This window comes from Nanorana parkeri, unplaced genomic scaffold, assembly GCF_000935625.1.
Source record: "Nanorana parkeri isolate BGI_ZX_2015 unplaced genomic scaffold, ASM93562v1 scaffold651, whole genome shotgun sequence".
NCBI classification, from domain to species: Eukaryota; Metazoa; Chordata; class Amphibia; order Anura; family Dicroglossidae; genus Nanorana; species Nanorana parkeri.
Window position 1 is genome coordinate 315,074 of NW_017306919.1, and position 17,125 is coordinate 332,198.

The window sequence follows — 17,125 nt, forward strand, 5'->3', positions numbered from 1 at the left end:
ATTTTTATTTTTGAATTAAAAGAAATCAACGTGCTCAGGCGGATAGTGATATTGATCCGGTGTCATGGCGTCGCTGGTCCAGCTCGGGGGAGCTCTGAAGGCCGGAGGCCGTCTGTTTGGGGCTGCGATGAGGAAGCAGCATGGAGTTCGCCATGCGAGAGGCCATATAGAACCTCACTACAGACAGATGACTGAGGTGCCCAGGTCACACATTATAAGGGCAGAGCTGATCGGTGGCCTTGTGTGGTTTTGGACCCTTTGGCATTTTTGGCATGATCCGGATTACGTTTTTGGTCACTTTCCCTATCCTGACCCTTCTGAGTGGACAGATGAAGAGCTGGGCATCCCCTCCAGAAGATGAAGAGTAGATCTCTGTATTTACAGTGTAATTGCTCTTTTGATGCGTTTGTCATGATACTTATTGTACATGATACTTATTGTAAAATAAGTTTGTAAACAAACTTTCCAGGTAACAAATCGATCAAGGAGCTACTATTACTATCAAACCCCTGTGCTAAAGCCAGGAGGTAATTCAGTTTATCTTAAATTAGATCTAAAGCTTAACTTGATGACATTTTGAAAGGCAGACTGGATATTGTCATCATATATTTTGATATAAGTGCTGCACATAAAATGTATCCTTTGTGGCTGTTGAGAATTATACAGTAGTGAAAGTTTGTGTGGCCAGAATTCAGTTTTAACTTAAGAACTGGAAATGAACACTGCAACTGCAAAAAACATTAATAGTGATATAGCATTTGAGAAAAATGCAACTTCTGCTAAATAAATACTTATTTGTATGAATTTTTCTACCAAGGAAATGACTGGTTCCTATCTAAGGGAAAAGGGGCTAATGGATAAACTACAGAGGCAAATCAAAAGTCGTATACCACAACAAATGAGCTTAAAGTGACATTAAACCCTCAGATTTTTCAACATAAACCAATACTGTAATGTGTGCCTTACTGTAATCCATGGTTTTTTCCCTTCTCTTTGCTGCTCTTCCTTTTAAATCCGTATCTCTTCTCATGCTGGGGGAGAACTTCCCTTTGCAGCTGAGTGCCTCTTCCTGTAGTGCTGGCTCAGGTTGTGAACCTACACACAGACACCATGTATCCATTCCAGAGACAAGGCAGTCTGCTGCAAAACAGAAGTTCTGCCCAGCATGAGAAGAGATACAGATTTAAAAGAACGAGCAGCAAAGAGAAGGTAAACAACCATGGATTACAGTAAGGCACACATTACAGTATTGTTTTATGTTACAAAATCTGAGGGTTTAATGTCACTTTAAATGTTCTTTTCTTCACAGCAAACCTGGTTGTTTGGACAAGATTTCTTGCTATAGATGGGACCACTGCCTCCCTATGTTTTGATATTTTAAGTATTGTTTCTTTTCAGTAACAAACAACTAAGCTAAATACCCCATGCAATTAGTACATTTTTATTTGTTGATCTTTCAGTAGGACTACTGCATAATAGTGTTATCTGTTTAATTTAGAAAAGACTACAGATATTAGGCATACACTCATTGAGTATAACTTTAAATTGAATAGACAAGATGCTGGGATTTCTGCATACAAGCATTTAAAATGTAACTGATTGTAACATGCAATCTTTTACCTGAGTTACAGCATTTTATAAAAAATGTAGAAATCCATGCATTAAATATAGAACCTTATGGTACTACGTCAGTTATTATAATTTAAGTGCAGGAAAACTATAAAACAATTATACAGTTTCTACTGTCTTTTTAGTCTCTTTTGCCCTTGATACAGAGCAGTCCATCAACTGCTTATGCGTAGCAGAAAGTCATTTGATGGCGTTTCCATTCTGAAATGAAGATTCACTTTTGTCATCTTTGCTTTGAGAACAGGTTTGTATAAATCCTTTGTGTTTTGGGGAATTACTGCCACTGCTGGATTTGCTCCTGCTTTGGTCGGGAGTTGGCTGAATCGGTAGAGAACGTGAGGCACTGGACTTAACCAAGCAGCCGCACACCAGGCGGAAAAAAGCCCGTCGCATCTCCTTGCTGGCCAGAGTGTAGATGAGAGGATTCAAAGCTGAATTAAGGACAGCTAGAGCAATGAACCATTGAACTTGATACAGTATCTGGCACTCCATAACTTTACAGGCTACATCAATTAAAAGAAGGATGAATAAAGGTGACCAGCAGGCAATAAAGACACCCACAACAATGACAACAGTCCTGAGGAGTGCCATTGATCTCTCTGAATTGCTGTGATTTGTGACTCTTCTGCTGCTTGACTTCACCAAGATATAGATTCTCGCATAGAGGATGACTATGGCTATCAGAATGACTATGAAAATGCTAATGCAAAATCCAACATACTTTTTGGAATAGAGGGGTAGCACAGTAGAACATTCATCTAAGTTGTTAATGCAGTTCCAGCCAAGAATTGGCAAGGCACCTAATGAAAAGGAAATAAGCCAACAGGTCCCGATGAGCAGAAACACACGGTATTTCTTATTGGCGTCATAAGGCCTCATTTTTATCATTGTCAAGTGTCTTTCAATAGCAATAGCCAACAAACTGAATGTGGATGCTCCCAGGGCAACGAACATACTGCCCTCCCTGACAAACCATGCAGTCAATGAAATAGTACATGTATTCGCTCCAGACATAAGAATATTGACTATATAAGCAATCCCAGCTAGTAAATCACAAAGTGCAAGGTTGCCAATAAAGAAGTACATCCTGTTATGGAATCGGTTATTTTTCCATATAGCAATAAGTACCATTAAGTTTTCCAGTACTATAAAGCTACATATGATAAGAAAGAGCATACTGGTCTTTTCCATTTGATCGCCATTGCATTTCAAGGATTTTCCTGTGTAGTTGTAGTGAAGCTTAATAGTAATGTCACACCTCTGACTTGCTTGAATAAGTTTTGTAGCAGTTAATGAACCTGCAGCCATATTTCCAAATGCAGAATCCGCTGAGCTGATCTTCCACGTTGTCATTTAAATATAATCCACTAGATGGCAATGCACCGACATCTTCTGAAATCTCATTTTGCTATGAACGTTGGGCTGAACTGAGTCTTGCATTTTACAGTCCAGGGCAAAGTAAAGCTTCCTACAAAACAAAAGAAACGCATATTAAATGTGGAAAGATTGAAAAATTATGCTTTCAAACAGCTTAATTAAAAGGCCAGCAGTGGAGAATCATCAACTTTTGCACTTTTTGTTAAAAGTTTCAGTAGTATAAATGAAAGCAGTATATTGATAGAAGTGTTTAATATTGTTCTGTGCCTGGTTACTACAGATTAAAAATCACAGTCCCCAGTGCAAATGTTGTTTTATAATTGGAATATTGATCTGGACACAAATGTTTTTGTATGATAACTCAGACTACCTCTAGTGTGTGCATCCATGCTGAGTTCATTTCTAGACTGGTCTGGAAACTAGAAATCCGGGGGAACTTTATTAAGCAATCAGAGACCACAGTTTCCCTGGTCGTCTCTGATCAATTCCTTCCATGTTCCCCATCTCTACTGGCCACAGAGTGTGATAGGCAGCAACCCAGACCAATAGGCAGGTTAGAGTAGAAGGAGTGGTCAACCTGGAAAGCTCTAGTTACTGCTTGCTTCAAGTACATAAGGCTTCCTTTCTTTTTCTGTTCCCTCACGTTTAGTTCCAGTGATGATGGACACTGGGACAAATAGAAAGGGTGCATCTCCACAGTGGAGACACAGACAGGACAGCACTAAAAACTGGCAGGGATGATAGCCCCTCCCTATTCTATCCATAACTAAAAAAAGGTTTGGCTTCGAGGTAGAACTTAAGCCATTTCTTTTCTTTAGTTTTGGATAGCGTAAAGGAGGGTTATACCCCTGTCAATTTTTGTTTTCCATGTGTCCCCCGATGGGCACTTCCTGTCCAATAGCCACATTAGGAAATGAGCAGATATCCCTCCAAAGTGAGGGAAATCCCTGGTCGTCAGCAGGGTCAATAGAACTAGTGCCCCCATTGCAAGATTTTCCCTCTATACCTGTTTTGGGGACAACGACAAATTTGGGATTTCCTTTTAGGGATAACCTTCACCAGAACAAATAGAGGGGGTGAATCTCTGTAGCGTGGGACACAGAGAGCAATTAAAATTTGACAGCTGATCTAATTCCTCTCCACTCTATCCAAAACTAAAAATAAGTTTTGGCTTCATCTGCACTTTAATAGGTTTAGATTCTGAGCACACACTTTTCTTTTAAAGTGACATTAAACTCAGGAGTTAAATCTTAAAAATGCTTTCAAGTACCTTAACTATTCACAAAAATATAGCAAAAAACTTTTAATCGTATATTTAAAAGACTATAAGGGAACAAATACGAGAAGTTCAATATTTTAATTAATAACACAGTCTAAAATGATTCCCATAACTATATAGAAAGTAAGTCAAACCAATTTTACAATTATTTGGCAAAATGAAATTCATCTCTCCTCAACTCTGGTGACCTAATTGTGGGTCAAAGACCATGTCCTGTGACAACATATGAAATGATCGTTGGCTGCCCTTTTGTGAACTCTCTGACTACTTTCTTGGCAGGGCACTGTTTATGTTACACTGGGGCATATTTATGCGTACATTGGGGTATTCAAAGTCTCTGTTTGGGCTCAATGCAAAAGATCACAGCAAGTCTAAAGATTTATATTTCCATAAGAAGAGCAATGTGCAGTCAATGACAGAGTACAAAAGGTTCAATGAAAGGGTGTGTGCTCTGCATACATGTAAATAGCCTGAGTTAAAGCTACACAGAACTAGTCTACTATTCATTATTTTGTTGCCAACTTAAATGACAGTCTACTACATTTCATGGTTGAAATGTACACAGTAGGCAAAGCAAGATTGATAAATGGAGATTATACGTTGCTTATCATAAATATTAAGAAATCGTCAAATGCATGTTGTACAGAAAGTCAATTATATTATGAAAATATGTCATAGACATGCAGCATGCAGAATAATAACAGAACTATTAGTATAAAAGAACCAGTTCACAGACTAGTACAGTGCAAACCCACCATTAAGGCCCCGTTCACACTTTAGCGTTTTGCTGTACAATTCCTGAACCGTGATAACGCTCAAGATGAAGAATCTCATTATTCTCAATGGGCCCATCATTTACACCTGAGTGTTTCGTTGTCCGATTCCTAAGAGCAATGACACTCAAGATGAAGAATCCCATTATTCTCAATGGGCCCATTTACACCTGAGTGTTTTGTTGTGTGATTCCTAAGCGCAATAACACTCAAGATGAAGAATCCCATTATTCTCAATGGGCCCATTTACACCTGAGTGTTTCGTTGTTTGATTCCTAAGCGCAATAACACTCAAGATGAAGAATCCCATTATTCTCAATGGGCCCATTTACACCTGAGTGTTTCGTTGTTTGATTCCTAAGCGCAATAACACTCAAGATGAAGAATCCCATTATTCTCAATGGGCCCATTTTCACCTGAGCATTGTGATGCTTGTAGTTTGCATGTGCAGCTTAAAAAAGTACATGAGCTTCATTTGGGGCAGAAACATGTGTTTTCTGCCCATTGAATTTAATGGGAGTGCCTAAAAAATGCATGCTTACGTGCATTTTTCAGGTGCTCCCATTTAAAAGTCTAAGGGGGAAAAAAAGATGATTCTGCTCCTGTACTACATGTCACACATAAAAAAGCGTGTACAAATGCATAAAAATAACCCTCTAAATCACCTAACTACGCTCACCCTTAGGTGTAATGGAGCCAGATAAAATAAATTACAACAGATAGTTTCACATGCATACAAGTAGCAAGGTGTAAACATGCAATAAAACTAACCATATAGTGTCAGAAAGATAACCTTGATACTGAGGGTAATAGACAAAGGGTAGGAAATAAAAAAATTAAAAAAATTGTACAAAAGGTTTACTGGGTGCCGTGGGTGGACTGCACAGATAGCAAAGGCAAAAGTGTCATATAAGTTTGATACCAAACCATAAAACAAATAATACCAATGTCTATATACCAAAGAACAGTACAACCATTAAGGTCTATATAACAGTGGTTCTGGATGCACAGATAGCTAATTGGGACACAAATGAATGATTTGCATGATTCCGTCCACTTCCTCATAAGCAGAGACTGAGCGACTTGTTTTGGTGTTTTTTGCTGGATGTGCAAATAGCTTCTGCTATAAAAAGACAATTGTATACCCAAAGAAGGAACCTGTTCCAGAAAACCTAAAAGGTATCACTTTGAGAATATTTTTTAATCTGACAATAGTCTACCTGCATATTTATTCCTGGCTTACATGCCAACACCTTTTTTTCAGTTTTAGTTGATTCTTGGTTGTTAGTGCAAAGGAAAGTCTGATGTTGAGGTTCACAGCTTGTGGGCTGTTTGTAAGATCACATTTTGATGCTAAATCACTTTCAAACAACCAAGCAAAATGTCTACTATATTTTATAACTAACAAATATTTGCAGAAAAATACATATGAATTAATAAATAAACTTGTGTATGAATTTTATAAAAGAGTTTGTATTTTTAAAGTAACCCTATGGTGACTACATAAGAATGCATCTGCGTAGACCATCTCTGAATTGGTGCTGACACTGTCCTTCCTTCTGGAGGGTGGCTACTTTTGTTCCTCATGGTCCCTGTGTGTGTTGTAAAGTAGTGATCGCAGCAAGCTCACTCCTGTGATGGACTACAATCTCATGTTTAGTTTACTAATTTGTATTGAGATTGTAGTCTATCAAAGGAGTGAGCTTTGAGCCGTGGCTACTTTACTACACACACAGGGTCCATGGGGGAATATGGACCCTGTTCCCCAGAGTAGCCACTCTCCAGAACAAAGGACAGTGTCAGCACCTAAGTGATACACTAATAAGTACCGTTTTGTTAATAGTTAAGGTACTTGAATGCATTTTTAAGCTTTAACTACTGACTTTAGTGTCACTTTAAGCAATAATTCTTAAAGTAACCCTATGGTGACTACATAAGAATGCATCTGCGTAGAGTGTTTTGAAATAGCCAGTTTTAGCACTGTAAACCTGTGTGTGCAACACAGGAGCACACTTAGAAGACAAAAACTGAGTGTTGTCACCCTAAAACAGGGACGTGTCTGAACTAGAACCTTCATGGTATGCTTTATTTTAATATAAACTGCAGGTTTAAGAATATTAAACAATAATCTTGCTATAATATTAACATGTTAATGCTTATATGAGATTGCATTGGTTGGGCTTATATCTATTTTGAAACGGACTTACCAATTTAAGCAAAAACAGTTACTTTTAAGGCATTCATATTGTACTAAGTGTCAAGAATTACTAGTTGCTAATTTCAGCTCTCAACCAAACTTTCATGCTCTCAAACGGCTGGTGTCATAGCTGATCACATGTGAAGCAATCCCAATAGAGGCCAAGAGGGCACCTTCCTTGGCTGTAAGGACCTAGGGTAGGTATAAGTCTGCTTTAAGTATAGTAAGCTTTAGGGGCCAGTACCTACCTAGAAAGCAAGATAGCTTTTGACTGGTTACCATGGGCTAATATTTTAAAGAATTACATTTATTTCTCATATGTGCAATGCCTCATGTCATATGTGTATAAATAGACCTTTGTACTCTCACTTTTCACCTGTATATATATATATAGGTTTATACACATATTAAAAAATGTGTTCTATTAAAAGAAAAATTCCCCTATTAGTATTGTTCTGCTTCTTCCTCAACAGAAAGTACTTCAGATTCTTCACAGTAATAGTAACCTTTCTTAAGAATTTCACTTTCTTCCTTAAAGTGGCAGTCTGAGTGATTGCTCTCTAGACACCAACAAGATTACCAAACTACCACTGCAGGACACGGGATAAAAATCCCTTTAGGTGAACTTTTATGAAGCTGGTCTCCAGGAAAAACAGATAATAACACAGGTAAAACAGATTTTATGCCTGTATAGCCACTCCTTACACAGCCCTACCAGACAGCACAACCTGCATCAGGTCTGGTTACCTGACTTTCCTCTGCTACAGTTATGCAATACAGTTTGGTCACCTCCCTGCCCACACTGGACAGTCATGGGTTGGATGAGTGGGGCCCTTCTAACCCTATTGTATTGAATTGGATTGTAACTTTACTGTCTCCGTTTGTTTTGTAAAATGCTGTGCAAACTGTTGGCGCTTTATGAATCCTGTATAATAATATGTATAGTTTTATTTAAAATAGAGTTATGCTGAGTGCATACCTGCATTGCTTTGTGTTTTTTGAGCTCAGCATTAAAGGTAAATTCCCCACACACATTTATTAAAGGAAAAATTTGCATTTTATTTTTTGCATCGAAGCCAGTAAAGCATTGCAACTGTGATCAGTGGATCACTGGTGCAATGCTCTGGCTCCTGCAGATCCTCCCTCCTGTCCATGACTGTACCAGCCCATTAAGTATATATACCAATTGAAATAACTTACATGCAGAAGTACCTACGGGACCTGTCTTTCAGTACTTCCACTAGTACATACAGCTCCCGGCTCATTGTAGCATTGCAATTAGGATATTGGCAGCAAAAGGATCAATCTATTGTTTAGCTCTCTTTTCCTGCAGTGTTGGAGGCTTGGGTTCATTTGCAACCAAGAACACTATATGCATATCATTTGTATTTCTTCCCATGTTTGAGTGGGTTTTCTCTGGTTGCTCCAGGTCTCCTCCGACTGTCCAAAATCATAGCGATAGGTTAATAGTTTCCACTCATAACTGGCCATACAGTGTCAGTGTATGCCTCAGGCAGGTACATGGGTACATTAGGTAGACTATTAGCTACTTTGGAGGTCAGGTGTGAATGGAGTATTTTTAATGGCAAAGCACTGTGAAAAGCAATGGTATCTAAATTTATAAAGCAGATCAAATACGTTTCCTTTTACTGCAGAAAATTAAGTGATTGAAGTGAACATGTTGAAAAATCTTTCCACCCAATCCCACCCCTGAATTTTGGCTGCACCATATCAAAATTGGACTGATGCTATAAAAGTCCTAAGCTTTATCTTGGAACAAAAGAATCTGTATAAGATGCAAAGCTACAAGCCAAGCAAGCTACAATCCATCCATAAATTACTTAAAGGATTGTATTACTGCTCTGATATTTAACAATGATGGCATCAATATCCACCTAATAACAAGAATTGTATTATTCAGAAAGAGTCCCATCTTTATTCCAAATACTGGATCATAAACCAAAGTATCTTGATATGGTGAACTGTTTTACATCCAATCAGTTGGATTACTATCCAAGAACTGATCATTGGTGAAATGTTGTATTTCAAGTCAAAGCCTAATAGTTATCTAAGGACAAGTTTAAGTAAGGGTCTGATGAGCAAACTATTATCTTTTTCTGTAAGATATTAATGTCTATATGATGGATCCTGTAACTAGCAATACATATGGATGGTTTTCCACGACAAAAGCCAAATGCACAGTTTTCTGTTCACTTTCAATGTGTAGACAAGTCTGACTGTTTTAATGGGCCCGTGGAGATAATGTGTTTATTGATAGAGAACCCTAACATGACCTACAGATTCCTATAGCTCTGAGACTTTTCTCAGGGAACATATCCTATTTCATCCTGAAATCCCCTGGTGAATTCACACTAACTATTTCCTCTGGAGCAAATTCCAGTCTAACCACCCTTTCTGAAACCCTCACAACCCCTTAAGTAATTCAAGAACTAATCTTTGGATTCATGTTATGCTTAAGAAAGTGCAAGGAAAAACTTGTCATTAATCATTTTTATTAATGTTTTTAGATGTATCAAGCATTGGAATAGTGTTTTTCTTTTGTAGTTAGATTAAATGTGTGCTTCACCCATAATATGCAAAGTAACAGATTCCTTGTTTCATCAACATAGATGGACTGAACTTACCTGTCCCATCTCAGCCAGAATCTGCCACCAGAGTGCCCAAAAATGTTTACTTTTTGAAACTTGAAACTTACACATGGCTGGTCAGACTCCCCCCTGCATCCATTTGACAGCACTTGGACGAAGCACTGCATTGTGGGAGGCAGGGGAAGCATCATGTATTTCACCTCCGTGCCAGAATTACTGCTGATTTCTCACGATTATGGTGGTTGATTGGGGGAGCATGGTGAAAGTAAATACAGCCTACCAATGGTGCCTTCTATTGCAACAAACTCCTCAACTTCCTAATGTCCTATGGCTCATTCACAGATTTGCTAGAATTATGAGCTATTGTCATGCTTCATCATCATTTCATGCTTTAAAACGTGCCTTAATCTTAATTCATTTTTTATTATGTCCTATGCTTTCCCTGATGTCATAAAACAGCAATGGGCCTTATTTACAGAAGTGTCTTTTATAACACCAGTCTGTGTGTCTATCAATTTCTAATGCAGGTTAGGAAAAGATTGGTTTCAGTGAGACAATACAGAAAGTTAGGAAAGACATACTGACAAATAGGTCCCTATATATTATCTGTATATTACATGTAGAAGCACTGTAGATATTGTTGGTCATGTATCCTTTATTTTGAAGGCAAATTTAATGTTTCTATATGTAATTCCCAGATGTGCACTATTGACTAATAGTGGCAATACAATATCAAAGCCATGTTACTAGTTGTGTCAGTTACATGTGACTCAACATAATTGACTTAATATTTGTACCATTTTGATTTGAACTTAAAATTGCCAAGTGTATTCTATTATCTGACGTATCATGTACTCTAGCACTACTCTGTGTCAGTTATCCCTTTTCATTCATCTTAGAATATTCTGTCAGTTGTCTTATTGAATAGTGACTGGCACCTATGTCACAGAACATTTCTCCTTTCCCTCTTTGACATTGCAACGATCTAAATGTGACAATTATGTGTATGTGACACTGACAATTTATCAGACCCAACAGGTGTGTGTTTTGAGCTGATAACTCTTTGCACGTGACAAGTGACATTACATTTTCTTACGACGGTAGCACGAAGTTAGAAAAAGATGAAAAATCAAAACAGGACACAAAAAACTCCCATATATAGTGCAATGAGCAATTAAACAAACCTAATATTTGGTATATATGTTTAGGCAAATGTAACTGAGAAAGGAAGACGAGGATTTTGACAAAGCTGTTGTGTCTAAGGTTTTAGCTACAGCACCTAAAACTGTTCCAGTTCAAGGCTTTCCTTAATTTAATTGAATAGTCAATAAAGCTCTCCACCTTGGTGCCAATAAACCGATAACCAGCATCTGGGATGATGTAGAGTTAATAATAATAGATAACTATAATGGATCACTCCTTTGCCCTTGGGTCCAGTGACAGGCTGTGTTTGTTTTATGTATGGTTACAGCTGTCAGACACAGCTCAGGTAAGTGTAGGAACTCACATTCCCAAGCATAGGGACATTTTATTTTGCTTCTTCTGACTGCCAGTATCAGTGCTTGCACTTACCTAGTATGTGCTTGACTGATAGCTTTCTTCAACCATACAATGGAATTATGAGCAGTCCATCAAGTAATTTCTTAGGTGCTAGTGAGTTGAATCTACAAGATGCAACTTACTGCTTGTCTGAAGAAGCCCTTAAAGCTTTTACTGTAACATATTAAAAGGACAACTTGACTTCTAGAGGTAATGTTAGTTTTTTGCTTAGGACTCATCGTTAAGTTAGGGTTTACTGCAGATACTTCAGAGTTGTAGTTTTGGGTTCAAAGTAGTTTCGGCTTAAAAAAAGCAACAAATGAGCCCCCCTCCCAAATAAATTATCACAATGAAAAATATTTGCAAGAAACAAACCTTTTGCCTAAACATAACCTGAAGCTTAACTTAATATGCCCCAAACAACTCTGAAGGTGGCCCTGAACCCTTACATTTAATCTCAGTATCATCCTGAACTTAATCTTAACCCAATCCCTAAATACATAATACAATAATACAATAGCCTCAATATAATACTGATAATACCATGGATCTAAGCCAGGCATTTGTGGTGGATTTAGTATCTGCATCTTAATGTTTTGTTAACACACCCTCAGACTTATGAAATGAGTATTCTCCTTTAAATCCACATTTTACATTCAATGTACAGAGCTATATCACATCACCTAAAGCTATTCTACGTATTTCTATTTATGCCCCAACACCCAGCAGTCAGTGAAAACCCATCTGTCTAGCCAGGACTGATTCAATAACATAACTGATATCAGGTATCTGACAAGTCTGTTCTCATAAAAATGCCATTCTACTGGGTAAGAACAGATCCTTTTTCATATTCTTCTCATTTTTCCTTTAATGTAACCAGAAAAACTCCACATAGGTAACATACACATTTTATACATCATTGCTGAGTAATGACAGCTGTTCATAGATACTGTATAATTTTGGAAAGTACAGTCTATGCATTATGAGAAAAAAATAGCCAACACACCTACGCTAGAAGGTGGAAGTGGTAGTGTTATGCTAGCCACTAGGTCCGTGCTACGCAGAGACTTTACAAAGCTCTAATTACACACATTTCAAATACATGAACATAGTACATTGTAGACATTAATATATTCATATTGGCTATCTTTGTCTTTATTTCTATTTTTCAGGTATCAGAACCACTATTGCTCTATACGCTGTCAATGTAAATTATAATACTGGCAACATAACTACATTAGTTGGTAGCTTAGAAAAGTGGTTCAATTTATCAGATTTTTTTATTTCAATTGCTATAAATGTTTTTGAAGAAGAAAATAAAGAATTCACCCAATGTGGGGCACACATCTAACAGCTTCAGGCATACTAAATTCCAGTACCTGGGGCAGATTTGTAAGGGGAAACAGCCCACTGAATCAATTCCAACAATGCAATTACCATATTAAGATAGCAGTACTAGTGTACTTGCTGGGAGGATACTGGACAATTAACATAGACACCTTTTAAAATGTATATAATTGGACTAAACGACTATGTATCACTTCATCAGTCAAAAGTCAAGTATATATATATATATATAGCCACAACGGACAGTATAGACACAAAAAAATGGGTGCCAAAGAGATTAACAAGTCCCACAATAAGTTTAAGCTATAATGTAGTTCTAGTTAAGTTCATAAAAAAGTTGAGGAAAGCAATTGAAGTGACAATGGTATATTCATCGGGCTTCACAAATTGTAGCTAAAAATCCCCCTTTTAAATATGCTGTTTTAAGAAGCATTTGCCTATAAAACAAAAATGTCATTGTAATCCAAGGAAAGTCTTTTACTTTATATACTCTTTTTGTTTCCCATACAGCTATTTCTTGCGCACATAACAGAACAGTCAGTTGTATAGTTTTTGTGCGTGACTCATTCACAGGAGGCATTCATAATGATGACCCCAGTAGTAGGACCCTCTACAATATCTCTATACTAGTTGTCCTAACACAGACGGGATGAGCCGTTACCATAAAACACAGGACTAATAACTGGCTTTTGGGTTCTGGCAGCATAAGGACATTCCACACTGAGGTTGTAGTCAGTAATTTGCATTGGCATCTAAACAGACAATACAGTTAACGCTTTAGTAAATATCTGTGCATCATTTTATAAAAGATGGCACTGTACAATAGTCCAGGTCTTCAAATGTGACCGTTATATAGAAAAAACTTTTAATTAAATAGTATTAAGTTTTGTTTCAGCAAAGCTGTAACTTTATTACTAATGCTGGGGTTCATTAGAGTCAAACAAACCCAAATAGCTGTAGCATTTTGTTTTATTGCACTACACAGAAATAAGTAGACCTGATACTACTTTACTAATTGCAGCAAACAGCCACTTACCCAAAGTTGCAATCCTTCACAATGATACAGCTTGAAGAGTTATCATATAAATGATCCCAATCTCATCAGGCATCTCCAAAAGATAGTGATGGGTAGAAGAGAGTGCTCCGCTGTAATGACAATATAGAATCTATGAGGTCCTGATGATGGTCATAGCATTCTTTCTATTAGATTTACTGAATTTTAACAAGGGATTTCCAGGCATGCAGTACGATGTGTTCCACAGCTGCTCAGTAAGATGTGAATGAAAGCAGCACAGCCCTGTTCACTATGACTTGCATTACAGACCCGCCTCCTCTATAATGCTCCCAGCAAAGAAGAAATGCACATCAGCCCAGTTACATTGTAATGGTAATTATGCACTGCCATAGGGCATTCTTTTTTTAAAACCTAGCACTCATGTAAAATACCTTTTAAAGCTCTTCTATTTACAAATGAACTAGTCAATGTGTCACCATTTAAACTACACAAAGCTAAACTTCTAATACGGCTGTCCTACCCCACATTTTAAACATCAGGCAACAATAGAAGAGATGAATATTGAAGGCTTATCAGGAAATGAAATATATAATGCTATTCGGCAGTGAAGCAATATTTTAGTAGCATCTTCCTTATTAATATGAAGGGAAGTGTTACACGGTTGTAGAATGGTTCTCTTTCAATAGATTTTTATTAATGTATACAGTATATAAAACAATGTTTCTCATCCTTTTTTTTAGTCACGGCACCCTTTAAATGTATGAAATGTAAAAAATGTAAATGTTAAAGAGGACATTTTCCCCAAAACGTATACCAGATCTTTTTACTAGTTATGGATTTCATACAAAAACACAGCATCATGGAGCTTCACTGTTCACCTTGGAACCTCTATCAACAGAAGCCTCCCTTCCCATCAAAGTCCCCCCTTTTTACATCAGAGTCCCCCATTCACATCAGAGTCATCAGTCCCCTTTCACATCAGAGTCCTACCTTATCATTTGCACAACAGTGCAGCTCTGGCAGCATGGCAGAGTGCAGGAGGCAGAGCAGGTGTGTGCGCATGTGGAATTCTGCCCTCTTCTGAATACTGGAGAAGGTTTTGGATGCAGCCGGCCCTGCATTAGTGACATGCATTTTCATGGTATTGATGACTGGGCCGTCTGAACCATGGAAATGCATGACACTGTGCAACAAATTAAAGGCACCCCTGACAGCCAGAGGGGCACCCCAGGGTGCCTTTTATTGGACCATACCTTGAGCTCTACCTACCACTGGTGGTCCTTGTGCCACACAGTAAACACAAAGTAAGATGTAGAATAGAGCACACTAAAAACAACATTTTTCTTTTAGTTTAAACCCTTTTTTTTATGCGAACAATTAGCTTTTGTGCACAATGCAAGTGTATGACAGCATGAATTGTACATTATCGCGCATGGCTTGGTATTTTGTTTCACTCAAGCAGTGTAGCACACCAGCTGAAGCATACCATGTAGCAGTGGCTTACAAATATGCACATTACAGAAATAGATAGAACTAATAACAAGGATAACTTTTAGATGCAATGTATTTTTATGTATAAAATACCTCTTGTATTTATTATGCATGCATGTAACATGGCTAAACAATCACATATGCTCATATCGGTCAGCTTTACATCCACTCCGAAGCGACATTTAGGGCTTACATCTTTATTAATTTAGTAGACAGAATGTCTCTTCTACACAAAAGTACATTCAACTTTGTTATTTAGAATGAGGCTGTTCCTGATGTAAGGCAGTGTGAAACCTATGCTGTCGATAGCAACCATCGAAGGCTGAGAAAAAACAACCTGTTAAATACATACCATCCTGTCTTTAATTACTATTGTGCTGATCTGCTCCAAGATACTCACCAGTGAGAGGATAATGAATGTCATTCCCACTGTTTATGCTCATGATCACCAGAGCAGTGTGGAATTACAGTAAGAGGTGAGCAGGGCATGCACTACCCTTCTGCTGGCTAAAGATTAAAATAAAAAAAAGCAGCATGGCAAGTTGAGTGCTATAGTTCCATTTGGCGGAGTAGGCATGGAAAAACTATTCCATGTGGCTCTTTTGTTACTTAAGGATACATATGAAATATTTAAAGCAGAACTCCAGCAAAAAATAGGACACCTCCTCGTTTGGTCAGTTGATGATCTTGCATGGCTTTCAATATGATCTCTATGCCAATAACACTCAAATATATCTGTCCACTGCACAACTCACCCCCTCTGTATCCTTGCCCATAACTAATTTACTAATTGACATATCAGTCTGGAAGTCACAACACTTCTTAAAATTCAATCTTTCAAGAACTGAGCTCATGATATTTCTTCCTGCCCGTGCACCTTCCCCCAACTTTTCTATTGAGATTGTTAACACAATTATCCAACCCTCCCCCATGCCAAGGTGCTAGGTGTCATCCTTGACTCAGACCTCACCTTTCTTCCCCACATCCAATCACTATCCAAATCCTGCCACCTTCTCCTTCGTAACATCTCCAAAATACGCCCCTTCCTCATCAAGGAAACCACAAAGCTACTGATTCACTCACATGTTATCTCCCGTCTTGACTATTGTAACTCCCTCTTCATTGTTACATAGTTACATAGTATTTGAGGTTGAACAAAGACATTAGTCCATCAAGTCCAACCTATGGCATACCTCTACACAGGCTATCCCCCTTCAGTCTATCATGAATGCTGCTGCTAGACTCATCCACCTAGTCAACCACTCAGTGACTGCAACCCCTCTCTGTCAATCCCTCCACTGGCTTCAAATCTCCCAAAGGATAAAATTAAAAATATTAATAACCACTAAAGGTGACCATACATTGTTGGATTTTCGTTCTGAAATCGTACAGGAACGATTTTCGTTTTTGCTAATGTGAACTAAGAGGGTTATTCACAAAGCTGCTAAAGGCAGCCGAGTGAATAGCCGAGCCGAAGTGAACTGAGCCGAACGGTGTTCGGCTATTCACTTCAACTCAGTACGGCTGATTTCAGTCATACATCTACTAAAATCAGCCAATCAGAAAAAAATGTTAAAAAATTATTTAAATAAATGTAAAAAAAGTAAAATAAATATAAATCATCTTATAAAATAATTTAAAGAATGTAAAGAAAAAAACAAACAAACAACAGTGAAGGGTCCCCCTCCCAAACCATAACAGACCCTTTAAGTTTGGTAGGAATTTTAGGAAGAACCCCAAGTTAAAAATAAAAACAAAAGTGTGCGGGGTTCCCCCCCAAAGTCTTACCAGGCCCTTAAGGTCTGGTAGGAATTTTGAGGAGGAACCCCACCCCCAAAATGGGGGGGGGGGGGAAAGGGGGGGTGCCCC

The 17,125-nt window shown here is 38.0% G+C and overlaps 1 protein-coding gene across 2 annotated transcripts; it reads right to left on the reverse strand.

The window, feature by feature from the left end:
• Positions 1–1,673: 1,673 nt before the first annotated feature.
• S1PR3 (sphingosine-1-phosphate receptor 3) lies at positions 1,674–17,003 on the reverse strand. 2 transcript variants are annotated; one of them, XM_018563301.1, is made up of 2 exons: positions 16,992–17,003; positions 1,674–3,097 (listed from the first exon to the last, which is right to left on the reverse strand). In XM_018563301.1, the coding sequence occupies exon 2, from the start codon at positions 2,980–2,982 to the stop codon at positions 1,810–1,812; it is 1,173 nt and encodes a 390-aa protein (XP_018418803.1). In that variant the 5' UTR covers positions 2,983–3,097; positions 16,992–17,003; the 3' UTR covers positions 1,674–1,809. The 2 variants fall into 2 exon arrangements, with proteins under 2 accessions (XP_018418803.1, XP_018418802.1); XM_018563300.1 differs by lacking the exon at positions 16,992–17,003 and adding an exon at positions 13,787–14,009.
• Between the last annotated feature and the right edge of the window lie 122 nt (positions 17,004–17,125).

Excerpts from the sequence above, each read along its gene's own strand:
- S1PR3 (XM_018563301.1), bottom strand. The coding sequence starts at position 2,982 with ATGACAACGTGGAAGATCAGCTCAGCGGATTCTGCATTTGGAAATATG.